Source organism: Branchiostoma lanceolatum, chromosome 1, assembly GCF_035083965.1.
Source record: "Branchiostoma lanceolatum isolate klBraLanc5 chromosome 1, klBraLanc5.hap2, whole genome shotgun sequence".
Classification (NCBI taxonomy): domain Eukaryota; kingdom Metazoa; phylum Chordata; class Leptocardii; order Amphioxiformes; family Branchiostomatidae; genus Branchiostoma; species Branchiostoma lanceolatum.
Window position 1 is genome coordinate 17600680 of NC_089722.1, and position 13477 is coordinate 17614156.

At 43.3% G+C, this 13477-nt stretch overlaps 1 protein-coding gene across 2 annotated transcripts; it reads right to left on the reverse strand.

Moving 5' to 3' along the window:
• Nucleotides 1-1204: 1204 nt before the first annotated feature.
• On the reverse strand, nucleotides 1205-11182 carry LOC136438620 (uncharacterized). 2 transcript variants are annotated; one of them, XM_066433518.1, is made up of 6 exons: nucleotides 7557-11182; nucleotides 6884-6997; nucleotides 6284-6439; nucleotides 5906-5955; nucleotides 5380-5473; nucleotides 1205-4272 (listed from the first exon to the last, which is right to left on the reverse strand). In XM_066433518.1, the coding sequence occupies exons 1-5, from the start codon at nucleotides 10540-10542 to the stop codon at nucleotides 5381-5383; spliced, it is 3399 nt and encodes a 1132-aa protein (XP_066289615.1). In that variant the 5' UTR covers nucleotides 10543-11182; the 3' UTR covers nucleotides 1205-4272; nucleotide 5380. The 2 variants fall into 2 exon arrangements, with proteins under 2 accessions (XP_066289615.1, XP_066289607.1); XM_066433510.1 differs by having other exon boundaries at nucleotides 5385-5473; nucleotides 7557-11181.
• Nucleotides 11183-13477: the final 2295 nt, after the last annotated feature.

A 13477-nucleotide genomic window follows, 5' to 3' on the forward strand; every position in this document is an offset into this window, starting at 1 on the left:
AACTGGGAAAACAATAGCTAATATCGACATATCTTATCAAGTAGGTCATCAAGGGTTCCCTAGGTATTCATGCGATTTTTTCCTGAATACATACGACCCTTACTATTAGTACACCTCGTATGAATTCCGTAAAATTCGTGTTTCTTCGTAGTGGATTGTTTGAATTCCGTAAGATTCGTAGTAAAGCTTGTATGAATTCCGTAAAACTCTTATCTTATGAATACTTAGGCACCCTGAAATACATGTAGGTCATTGTCCATACTGGTTGATACGACGGGTCAGCTAGTCCATTAGCGTCTACAAAATTCAGGTACAATACAGAATTATGCACTCAAGCACAACTTCAATACATGGAAATAATGAAGCCGCGTCTAAAGCAATGGAAAAAAAAGTCGCAGAAGAATTGTACTTACAAACTTGTTAGCCTCCAGTGACCTGCGCTCAGTGATCTGGGCGACCTAGGTCTGAACGAGAGACGCCTGCGGTCTGACGCAGAAACGCGAACAACCCGTTCTGCACTGACCGGAGTTACCCTGCATGAATAACGTTGTTGCCTACATTGAGGCCATAGTTGAGTTTCTTCACACACGCATATACATGCACATATACACACACGCAGGTGCGCGCGCACATACACACGCGCGTGCGCGCGCACACACACACCACATGCACACACAACATGAACATACACAAAAACGTACCCAAACACCTTTAGCCTTAAATTTGAACTTTTTGCTTACTGTACTGAAACTGATAAATTGTGTCCACGTTTCATGTCTTTTTGCTACCATAACCCTAATACTCCAACTTAAATGTATGACTATGTACGTATGTATGTAACCCTAAATATGGCTAACCATAACATCAATTAGCTTTAAGGTTAATCACACTTTTGTACTGCCATTAAGACATCTCTTCAAATCTTAAGCTACCATACTGACCAAGACCAAAGCATGTCCAGAACAAAAGGTACGAAAACGGACGTTTTGCTGCGGTACCTTGGTCACGCACCAGGGGGCCAAAATCAATCTTGACCTTCGTCCTACCCACATATCATTATCATAATCCACCCAGACATTAAGTTATGCTGACCACAAAGATCCAGAAACACACTCAGATATAGACACACACACACACACACACAAACACATACATACACACACACACACACACAGATATTTTTTATGGAGGTAACAATGCCAACTAAGGTGCACATCAGTCTTTTATTTCATCAGTACAATATAACCTGTACACATGTCTGAACCAGCACCAACGTGTGAAGTAATAGTAGCAGCAGCCTTCAGACATGACAGTCTCTTCTGACAAGGACACTTGTGAATCTCAAGGTTCGGAAAAAGCTTTCCGTGACTGTCATAAAATGGGTGTATTACACACGTCTGTCCATTCAAAAATATGCATTCTTATTGTTGCCAAAGTCTTTTATATTCACTACAGTTATATTAATTCCGACACCAACACATCTTGGCAGTGCTTGAATCTGTGGGTTATTTTCTATAAATTCGGGGTGATTTCTAGCGTACATTTAGTGTTGCGCAATCTTACAAAAACATGGTGATGACAATAGTATACATACAGGACATGTCATGTAGGAGTGCAGCTAGCGCAATAACACTGTTTCTGAACACAACACTTTCAGCTCAACAAAACCCTAAGAATGTTCTCAATTATACATCAACAATATCTATCCATTCCTGCTACGGTATACGTATCACATGTGTAGGTTGGAATAATGAACATCAAAACCAAAAGTAAGGTACATGATATATGACTGTTAAATGTTTATTACATTACATTTAAAAACAAAAGGGAGGGCCAGTTGCCTTGGAGATCACTTGGTACAATCTGTTATCTGTTTCCATAGCTACTGTCTGTTTCCATGGCTACTGTCTGTTGATATGGCTACTGTCTGTTGCCATGGAGCCCCTCCCAAATGTTATCACAGAATTTCCTCTACACAGATGACCCACTCAACACTGAAGACCACCCACCATAACACAATTTCAAAACCATTCACCCATTATAAAAGAATAGCATATATATATACAGCTTTATAAAATTACATCAAATGTTTTACACATACAATTGACAGTATCTTGAATGTAAAATGCTATTAATTCTACATCAGTTAGTTATGGTACTATGATTTATATACAATCACATTCAAGGCAGTGCTCAGTGTTATCTTGAGAAAGTTAACCTTCATAAAGTGAAATACATTAAATTTGACAGTTTCTTAAAAGAATCACCATGATTCTTTTTGGCGTAGGAAATACATTTCTGGTAAAGGCACAATTCATTTCATTTACAAGAGACAGTCATAGCATCATCATCTTTACCTAATTAAAATGTACCAAACAGATAAAATCATTAGTACGACAAATTGATTCTTATTTTCAAAGCCTGTGTAAAATTGTTAGCCTCTACCAGGCTCCGTCCTATCGTTGGGAAAATAGTAGAAATCAGCCGAGGTACTCTGCTATACAGGGTAGGTCCGCTATACAGTGAAGCTCCATTATCGATGGACGATAATGGAGCTTCACTGTATAGCGGACCTACCCTGTATAGCGGAGTACCTTGGCTGATTTCTACTATTTTCCCAACGATAGGACGGAGCCTGGTAGAGGCTATAAAATTGTGATCTTCTGTGATGGTATGAACAACTTCTCACTGTGTGCAATCTGAACAAACCTTTACAAAACTATGAACCTAGTGACTGTCATACAACGATGTTACAGCTGTCAGATTCTCCTCTTATTCAGTATTTCTTTACCTTTTCTTTAGTACAAAAATATGTGCTTTTCTTGTTAAAACATCTTTTTTTGTAAAAACATGTGAAAGTGTCATAGTGAAGCAATACTTCTTCCACAGCAACTGTTACAGTAGTGGTCAGTTCACAGATTTTCTGATGAATTCTGTTCTAAAATGTGACCTTTTATTGTCAAATAACAGTTACTCAAGCAACTGGATATGATTTTGGAAACGGCCAATAACCTTTTATTGTGTTCCCAAAACTATAGATTTAACCTTCTCCCTGCTGCCCAACCCTTTTTAAACAATACAAAGTTGCTACTAAATGGCCACTTCAGCAGGGAGAAAGTCAAGACTGCAGCAAGAAAATAAAATAAAATAATAACAAAAAAAGCAGGCAAAAAAATAGGGGATAGGACAAACTGTAGCATTAATTATCAGGTCACCAATTCATGTTAAAAAAGTTGAGAATTGCTGAACAAAATTCAATCAAATTAACCTCAACATTCACTCTATACAATAAATATTGGTACTTACATGTAGTATAACTTACTACAAACTTGCTTTTGATAATGTCCCAAATTTAATCATCAAATAGACTAGAATCAGACACTGTTAGCAAACGGTAGTCTTACTTTAAGTTCATAACTTACTGTTCATTATTCTTATCTTCATATAAAAAATTGTGCACACACAAAAGTCACCTTTAAAACTACAGTAGAGCGCAAAAATAATTTGTACAATATATATAATATATATACTGTATATATATAATACTTTGTACATAAACAGAGATATCTCTGTGTAATAGTTAGTTATGTGTGCAACTTATATAAATCAAATATGTACACGCACTTCACACAAAAATATGGACTTAAAAGTTCAAATGGGTTTTATCGCTTCATTCCTCTCAAGTTCTGCTATACTGTAAAACTGTAATATTTTAATTAAGGGTTTGAATTAGCAGGATCAGATATGAGTACAATATCAAAATATAAAATGGAAAATTTCTGAAACCTGGGGCTCTTTTTTTCTGTTCCTGTATTGTTTTCTAGTTTCCTCCATATATCTCCTTCCAGAAAAATGGTAATATTCATGTCTAAAAAAGAAATAATGCAGAAATAACAGTGTATATAGTACAATGTAATAGTGCAGTGCGATCAAGAGTATCTATAAATCTGAAATAACAACCACACGTACAACAGTTTTCAAATTTCTTGAATTAATCAATATTTCTTCAGTGTCCAAAGAGTGTTTTGCAAGCAAATCTACAGAAGATTTTCAAACAATTTGATTCCTTCAATCTCTCTTCACTTTAAGTATGTGCTGCTTCTCACCAGCTACACATTTTTTTCTGCTGGTGCATTTGTAGGCTATCAAACATTGTACCTGTGGGCCACCATAGATTTTGTGCACTGTGTACTTGTGGGCTACTGTAGATTTCAAGAAGACACCAGATCCTACTCTGGCAGCTCCCTTGTGGTCAACCCTCATGGGTGCTTGCTGTAGAAATAAAAAGAACATCTAAGACCACATGTTGACATTGTGCATGAAACAACAACAATAATACTTTTCTTTGTAAGTTACCAAAACAACCAGCAAACAACATAAGATATAGTTAACAGCCTAAAAATCTACAGCAAACACAAAGCAACTTTCAAAGGAAAAATGCACTACCGGTAGTTCAGCTTTATACATGATGTTAATAGCAAGTTATCTGGATTCAGAAGTAAAATGGCCACAGAAATCCTTAAGTTTTATAATCAGATACTTTAAGTACACAAAAAATCACAAGTAATCTAAAACACTTTTAGGTGAGGCAATCAGAATTGAATTACATCCAAGGCTACCCGGACAAGCAAAAAGGAAAATCGAGTTATCAGATTACAGTTGCATAGAAACACCTTAGATTGAAATAACAAACTGTCACTTAACAAGCTAGCATCAGATCCATTAGCCAAATTTCCTGGACTCTCCTCTAATCTGTTTTAATCTCATTAAAAGTCTGTCTAAATATCTGAGTAATTATCAAGCTTTAGGTGCTTAAATATAAGAACTAAATAACCTTAAAAGCACTAATTATTACATGGCAGGTGTGGGAAAATGGGTACACTAGGTGGTCTGCTGTTTTAAGCTTATACAGTAAGGAGGGGGGATTTAGTTTAATCCGAGGGATGAAGTTGAAGTGCCACTGGGATATGAATAATCAGTGTCCAAAAATTGGCTTTAGATTTAAGTGAATGTGCTGAAATACAACAGTGCCTGAATATTTCCAACAAAAGTATTACAGAATGAACATAGATACGTGTACAAAATGTACACCCTTCCAATTGAGAATCAAACCTTAAAAATCATACTTCCTGTTCTTTAGTCCAGGTAATCAAGTTAAATCAATTCTGTATGTGAAGAGAGGTCCTGTGTTTGAGAACAGCTACACCCTGAACATGTTAAAGAACCCACCACACTTATCGAAAAGAGGACCATCCTGGTGTGAATGGCTCAAATAAATCTGTCCAAATACACAGCTTGTACTGTTCAGTAGAAACTTGGTGTGTTACGCCATGAGGCAGTATTCAAAGTATGCAACACAAACAAATAAATCAGCCATACCTTACCCTAGATGAGTGTACTCAGTCTGTAAGGCTGAGATGCCCTGCTGTAGGGCCAGGTTTCTGGCTCGCAGGTTCCTGACCTCTTCTCTACACTGAAATGAGACAGGTGCACATGTTATGCTTTAGAGGGATCATCTGGGGCTTTGGTCAGGATTAAATCTCTTTAAGTGAACTCTACAAGCCAGGAAATGCTAGAGGTTTTGATAAAAAGCCTGACAACAATGAAACTGCTGGATAAGTTTTTGAGCTTTGGAGAAAGAGAGGAATGATATTGCAGCCTACCAAACGTCTTACCATATAGGGTATAATTGTTAGGCCACAGTTAGGACATTTTATGGATGACATCTGCCAGTGCATTGATTTTCACCAGATTACAAAGAAAAACCCCACAACGTTAATGGTCTTCATTTGGAAAATTTAGGCATCTTCTTTCCTTTTCTTGCCCATCATGTTTTTTTCTCGCACTCTGGTAAGGATGTCATAATATCTATTCATTTTTTTTGCTTAAACTTTTTTTGCCTTACCTGATCAGCCTGCCTCTGTTTGTCCAGCATCTCCAAAATAAAGCTGTTGGCTGCAGAGAAACAACAATGTTTGATTTGATATATCATTGAAACGCACAATGTGGACTGCTATTCGGTTGAGCACTAATTATGTCCCTGTTGGTATGTGTCAGCACAGAACTGTCAGATCTAAACTCACAAATTAGCCCCAAACCTTGGCTTGTAGTTATAAGATCAAGCAGATCTCCTGTTGTACCTTTATTGAGAACGTTTTGCTGGCTCTGGTCGGAGGAGTCCCTAGAGTCTGGGATGGCCTGCTTTAGACAGTAGACACCTCTACTAAATAACAGTTCTAAACTCACAAACTAGCTCCAAACAAATCTCCTGTAACAGTTGTACCTTTATTGAGCACATTCTGTTGGCTCTGGTCGGAGGAGTCCCTGCAGTCCGGGATGGCCTGCTTCAGACAGTAGATGGCGCTCTTGAGACTGTCGCGGCGCCGCTGCTCGTTCAACTTGTGCAGCAGCCGACGGTCCACAGACCCTGGCTCCAACTCTGGGGATGTGGAATAACAGGATACGTGGAATAACAGGGTACGTGGTCGAGAGCACCTCCGTGGGAAGGTCCGGAATGTGTGACGGGGCTTTTACTAGAGCTCTGTGTACATTCTGCAAGGTCGTGGCAGACCTAGGAAATCTTGGATGGAGTGTGTCAGGAAGGCCATTAAGGTGTGCGGCCTAACCAGCGTGAACCCGCTGGACAGAGCTGCTTGGAAGAGCAGTGAGAAGACTAGCCGACTGCTGCCCACCCTGTCAGGGACCCCGGCAGCAGTATAATCAAATACTGGATATTACTACTTTTACTACTACTACTACTACTCAAGACTAAGTATGTCTTCCTAAGCTCATAATGAACATTTTGAACAAAAAAATCTAGCCCGTAATGAAAAGTATATTAACTACTGTACATTCTAAAACTGCTTGACCCCTCATAACTCACCTTCTAGCTTGATCATCTTGTCCCTGTTCTTTTCCCAGGGTGCCCTGTTGGCGTCATCAGGACCAGGGCTGCTGGGCTGGTACCAGGTGTCATCCAACAGCGCCTCCTTGCTGTCTGTAGTGGCAATGCAGGACATATGTTCATGCAACAATATTGCTAAACATTTTATACCATTGGTTCACAAAGAAGTCTAGCACATGTAGTTAGGAGGTGATAGTCTTCTTTACTGATATAAGATAATAACATTATTTCTTTCCCCATCTGAAATACAATCCTTCAACGTTCAAGTCTTGAATGTAAACAATTCCTAAGTACTGTACTGTACTAGTAGATCAATAATCAACAAGTTTTACCATTACGTGACTTTACATACATATAATCCAGCAGGATTTGTATACACAGAATCAGGAGGCAAATTATTTACATTATACAAGTCTGTGTGAAAACATAAGTTAGTCATGACTCATTCCGACTCATGCATTAGATAATACAGTCAAACCTGTACATATTTTTAGTGACTTCTACATAAGAACCACCTGCCCAATGGGACCACAGTCCCCCTTTTTGGTGGTCCCTTAGATAATTTTCCCCATTGACACAAACATTAAGGATCCATGACACCAGTTAGACATTTAAATCTAAAGCAAAATAAACAAACATAAAACAGCCTCACCTGAAGTGCAGGGTGCAGAACTGGGTCGTGACGACGTTGTCTCCGTCGGCGCCAAGTTGAACTGCTGCTGCTGGAGCCGAATCTGTGCCTGCAGAATCTCGAGCGGGTGTCGGTCTTCCCCAGTCACTGGCCTGCTGTCCCCAGCACTTTTGTCTTCTTGGTCCGACCCTACAAACGCAGAGTTCTCTAGTTCTTGGGATGACTGGTCATCCTGGCTATAGCCTGCTACACATGTACACTTACTCTCAAATTCGCTTTCAGACTGACAGGCTTCCAAAGACCGCTGCTGTGTATAAAGAGGAGCTACTGACTGAGTTACTGAGCCTTCTCCGTCGCACTGCAGGTTTCCTTCACAAACTTTTGCTTCGCTGCTGTCGGTAGTGGTTTCTTCTTGAACATCTGTGACCTGCGGAGTCTCTACTACAGGATTTGGCTGTAAGTTTGGCCCAGCGGCTGGGTACACGTTCCCATTCACAATCGTGAGATGTAAGGATGTGTCTGTGTTCTGTAATGTGGCGGGGTTCAACCTACCCGTACTGTCTGTACTTTGTGTTATGCCATCCTGTGTAGCAAATGTAGAGTTAAAATCATTGTTCTCTCTGTCTAACAACACGTCAGCCATTTCGTTTCCGTTCTGTCTTTGTTCCACTGTGTCCATAACTTTGTTCTTTTGTTTCTTTCCTTTCGTCGGAACATTGTCTTCCGAGGCTCGTCTCTTCCTCACGGTGGGTGCAGCTTCATTTTTGACTCTCGTAGAAAGTCCGGCTCCGTTGCAGCTAGTCTGGGATAGAGAGTCATCTGTATGGTTAAACACTGGCGGTACTTTATGTATCTCATCATTAGAGACTACGGAAGTCAAGCCGGGCACTTCATCCACCTCTCCTTTCCACACATCTTGACTAACTATGTGTTCGTTACCGTCCCATGTCATACCTCCGTGTTCCAAGGCAGCCTGAGCTCTTTCCTCCTTACCCACCGTTTCATACAGGCTATATGTGGACCTCTGCAGGTTAGTGATCAGGTTGTGGCAGGCAGTGGACAAGGCGGCCAGGACGTTCTGCGTTCTAGGTCGCGTTGGCTCCGCATCGGGCAAATCTGACGCGGCCTCTCTGTAGTTGTTAACGATTGAAGGCGGAACTTGAGAACTATTGCTTAAGACTTGTTCACTCTTAGAGTTAGACACGTCGTCAGAAGGCCACAAGAAGTTAGGTGCCGCTTTAGAGTCTACGCTGTCGGCGGTGTGCTCTACAACCATAGGTATTACTGGATGACTGAGCCTCTGTTCTTGTGAGGGTGGAACTACAAGATCTTGGGGTAAAACCTCCTTCGGTCCCTCTGTGTTGTTTACAGATACAGCAGGTATAGAAAGGCCACTTTGGGTGTTAAAACCAGGGTAAAACTGATCCCCATGTCGCGTCTGGAAAGACGGAGACTCTGGCACGGGCTGTTCTTGCTGGTAGGGGTACCCCCCGCCTTCGACCGCGGTGTTCTGCACGATCTGAATCTGTCGCTGGAAGTTTTGATCCTTGGCTTCCAGCCTGCTCATGTCCATTTGATAAGGCACTGGCGGGCTCGCCATCTGGAGCCGTGGGATCTCCACTTCCCTCTCCACCTTGGGTAAGGAGGGGTTGTACCCGACTTGCAGGCCGTCTTGAGAACTGAAGACGTTCTCCTCTCCCTGAAGGTGGTGGTTTGGCAAGACGTTATGCTGCTGCTCTGCACTGAAGTTTGGTGACCAGGCAGTGCACTGTTCTCTCTCCACGTTGTTTAGTACAACTGACCCAGTCCTCTGCTGTTGTAGCTCCCATGCCTGTCTTTCCAGTAAAGGGTTGGGAGTTTCGGCTGGACCTTGCTGTGACACAGTCTGCTGCATGACCTGTGTGGGCTGTTCACACGACCACCGAGCCCCTTCCTCCTGCACGGCTCGAAGGGACGACAGGTTCGGGGACCGGTGAGGGGGGTGCTGGGCTTGACACGGGGACTGGGGGACCGGTCCACAGGGGGACTGCGGGATGGGGGTGGGGGTCTGCATGCACGGCGAGAAGCACTGTCCGGACGTCCCGCTGAGATTCGAGTGGGTGGAGCTGATGCTGGAACTGCGGCTTACTAACGGCGCTGGCTGCCATGCTCCCGCCGCTGCACACGGTTTCTGTATTACAGGGCTGGGAGCGCTCGCCTGTCCCGGAGACAACATGCTCCTCTGTTGTGCTGCGGCGCTCTGCTGAGCGTACAGCATTCGCATCCGTAGCTCGGTCTGTGCGATCTTCTCAAAACTGTCCATAGCCGCATTATTGTTCTGAAGCTGGGCATGTGCGGCCATGCCTTGGTTGGGAAAGTTTCGATGCTGCCAGTGATCTGCTGGCTGAGTCCTAGCTGCGGCCTCGTTTTCTTGAGTCTGTACAAACTGACCGGGTATCGACGGCGGCATGTCCGGCAGTCCCTGGTACGCCGCGTTTCTCGGATGGTGCTTCAGGGCAACGTTTGGGTGCATCCCTACAAACTGGGAATAGTTTGCCCCGTTGCCGTTTCTATACAGCTGGTGTCTCTCTCCTCCTTGAATCTGTTGTGCGTGGTACTCGCTGCGTTGGTAGGTCGGGAACTTGCCCGTAGGGTCGCTGTGTACGATGCCGCCCGTTTGCGGGTGGTACGATACGTCCTGGTGGTACCCTTGTCCGGGGTGGCCATGTTGCGACTGCGAGCTGAGCTGATGAAGCCTCGCGGCGTGAGAACGCATGGCGGGATCCTCCCCCAACAACGCATGATCCAAGTCCGAGAACTCAAACCCTTTCAGGTTGATGCAGGTCTGGGGATCGAAGCCGGACTGCTCGTGGTGGTATGCCGCCTGTTGTTGCGGATGGTGGGCCACCACGTTCATGTAACCGCCCCCCTCCCCCCTCGCCCACCACCCAGGTGCACCGTTCGCAAACCCACCTGCTCCATTCTCCTCCGCCGACTCCACTGGCAGGTGTGGGCGTTGTCCATACATTATTATGTAAACTAAGGCACAACAAGTCTCCTCTCCTTCTTTAAGGAAATTTTTCCTGTCCTCTGATTATCTGGTGAGTCGATCTTGACAGTAGTTTGCTTGCTAGAGAAGCAAGCTGCCGACGTTTACATCGCTTCAGCTATCACCTGTGCGAGGGTTTAAAATCATATACGCGAAGGTAGCCCGGTAGCTAGCGGTGCGGGAGCTACATTTGTAGCGAACTGGTGACCAAGGGAAAGCTACAGCATTGGTTCTCCTAGCACCGGATGGTTAGGTACAGCTCTACGGGGCGGCATACCATCGCCGTGGCCGGCCATGCAAGTTGAACGAGGCTACTGCAAACTTACAAGTGTCTCCGAGCTGTCAAACTTCGGCTGCAAGGAGCGAGCCCACCGACCTGGAGCCCCGGGTCAAATTTCGCCCGCCTGGGGTCCCTCAAAAAACTTTCCGGGCGGACGGCTGGAGTGGAGATCGGGAAGGGCAGGCGGTCTAGTCGGACGCCCCATTCTCTGATCTCGCTGTTTGCGGCCGGGGACGGAGGAAAAGGCACAAGATGAGGCGAAAACCGAGCCCGTACCACTCTTCAGCCATTGTCTTCGGCCTGCCCGGTTCACCTGTCCTCACGGCGCATGCGGGCTTCCCAGAGCCCACTGCGAGGGGCTCCCTTAGGGCCTACATGGCGGTTTCCGGTATACTGCAAATATTTGTTTTACATATTAACCGCACCTTAGGCTCCCAACGATGACTTAATGTCCATTTAGACGATTTCATACCAAATAAACTAACCTATTGAGCTAGTTCAAACACATAGTATAGATAATATAATTGCGATATCACTAAAATTGTAGAGTTCAATTTCGCTAAGAGACCCCCACAGCTAGTGTTGTGTTTGGGTCCGACCATTCCTCTCGTAGGGGGTCAGCAAGTGGAAAATAATGGGCAGTGTGTGCATGTTATTCTTTTGGGCCGTAGTATAAAAGGTAAACGTTTACATAGACATGGCGCTGCTCTACTGAAGCCCCGTTTTGACCCGTCTGAACAGCGATTTGCTGTCCTTTTAAGCAATTTGTGTTTGTTTTGGAACGTTTTGTGCGGCACCGGAAACCGACATTTACTCCCGAATCACCGGCCTTTTAACAACCACCTGTTGCATTGTTTAAAACAAAAAGGAAATTGGCTCGTTTTTACATGGTACTTACAGGTCTAGGGTCCTCAAATTACGTCTTTAAGTGTTTTCAGGCTCAAGCAGGTATTTGGAGGTCGAGTGAATCAGGAATGATTTGGCTTGGCTTTGAAAATGGTCTGTCCGCACAGGTGACCCGAAAAGGGTAAAGATAAAGATCTGTTCGCGTGCTGGTATTGAAAGCAGACGTCAATCACGCCTTTGTGTGACGGGCGACTGGCGCTGTTGTTTGTCGATGTTTTTGTGAGGGCTTGTGTTGCCCGTCACTCGCGACTGATAGAACGGGCTAAGAAAGAAGCCATTACATCGCCTCTCGAGTTTCAACCCCAGAACAAAAACGCAACCCTGTCCTCACACGCGTGCGATTTGCTAAAAACTCATTCCGCCACCTCCGAACAATGCCCTGTAACGAGATCTATTATGGGCTCCCTTTTTGAGCAGCCAAAGCGATTAATGGGTGGAAACTAGGCGATAATTACCCCGAATCTTTGCAGGACAATCGGGCAAGCACGTGCCCGAGGCAGAACAGGTCTTACGGAATGACCTACGTTGTACGTACGAGATATAATGAAACTCCAAGGCAGGGCGCGCCAAAGTTGATTTACAACATTCGTCAATAGATTGTTTCACTGTTTAAAAGTTGTTCCACTACATTTAGCATAACACATGGTAATTTGCATGTAAACTGTTGTGCTGATGTATATTTACTGACATATATATATGCTTGTTGTGGGCTATTTGGTCGTGTGTAATTACACATTCCAAGCCTATAACATACCTTTAGGCGACAAGACAATTAATTACAGTGTTTAGTTAACTGGGGGTTAAATACTGGAACTTGTTGCCACAACCGGGTCAGCCACTTATTAGGCGACATTGTCAGAAGCGGAGAGACAGACAAAGAAACAAACAGAACATCACCAGTCCTGGCGGACGCCCAGTGTACTACAGTATATCACGCGATCGTAAGGCCTAGGGGAATTTATGTTGTATTTCCGATTACGGAGTTGTTGTTTTTTCCATCATCTTTGATTCAATTCCCAGTAGAATAAACATAAGTGTCAAACAGAGCTATTTTGTACATTTTCAATTTTTTTCAAAGTACAATGAATTACAATTAGTGGTGCAAGAGTATAGATAACTAAATTAAATACATGTTAAATACATAACGGTTGGATTACGGAATTATTGCCGGTAGGTAGGGATTTTTTTTTCAGATTTCGGCCGAAGTGATCCAACAAATACAGTTCGACAATGTAAAACTGAAATGCATCAGGACAATGATATTTTCAATTATAAAGTTACAGATATTCTAATCAAACAGATTTACATTGTACGAAAACAAGTACATCAATAAACGGAACGAAAATGTATAATGTTTTCTACATATTCTTACATAAACTGTTCAAAGCTCTAATCTGTTAACAGTGAGAAATACAGAAAGTTCATTTTTATCACTGATCATGAGATGTCAGATAAAAAACAAATTCTGCCACTTGCCCGCGGTCGACGACTGAAAAAGGTAAGGGTCGGCAGGTTTTTGTTAGGGACAGTCAGGTAGCCTGGTGACCAGAAACACAACCTTTTCTTATGCTTAATCGTCACCATCCACGACAATCGATATTCACACCGATAGCAACAATAATGAACATAGTAGCCACATATAAGGATCCCGGCTTTGATATAACCACCTATTTTTTATCCTCAAGTACAGGAGGAACATATTTTTTGTCTTTGCGAGAGAAATAACGC

Excerpts from the sequence above, each read along its gene's own strand:
- LOC136438620 (XM_066433510.1), bottom strand. The coding sequence starts at position 10,542 with ATGTATGGACAACGCCCACACCTGCCAGTGGAGTCGGCGGAGGAGAAT. Across the intron at positions 5,956-6,283 it reads ACAGAATGTGCTCAATAAAG|CCAACAGCTTTATTTTGGAG; the intron begins GTACAACTGTTA and ends GTTTCTCTGCAG. Across the intron at positions 5,474-5,905 it reads AACAGAGGCAGGCTGATCAG|TGTAGAGAAGAGGTCAGGAA; the intron begins GTAAGGCAAAAA and ends GTCTCATTTCAG.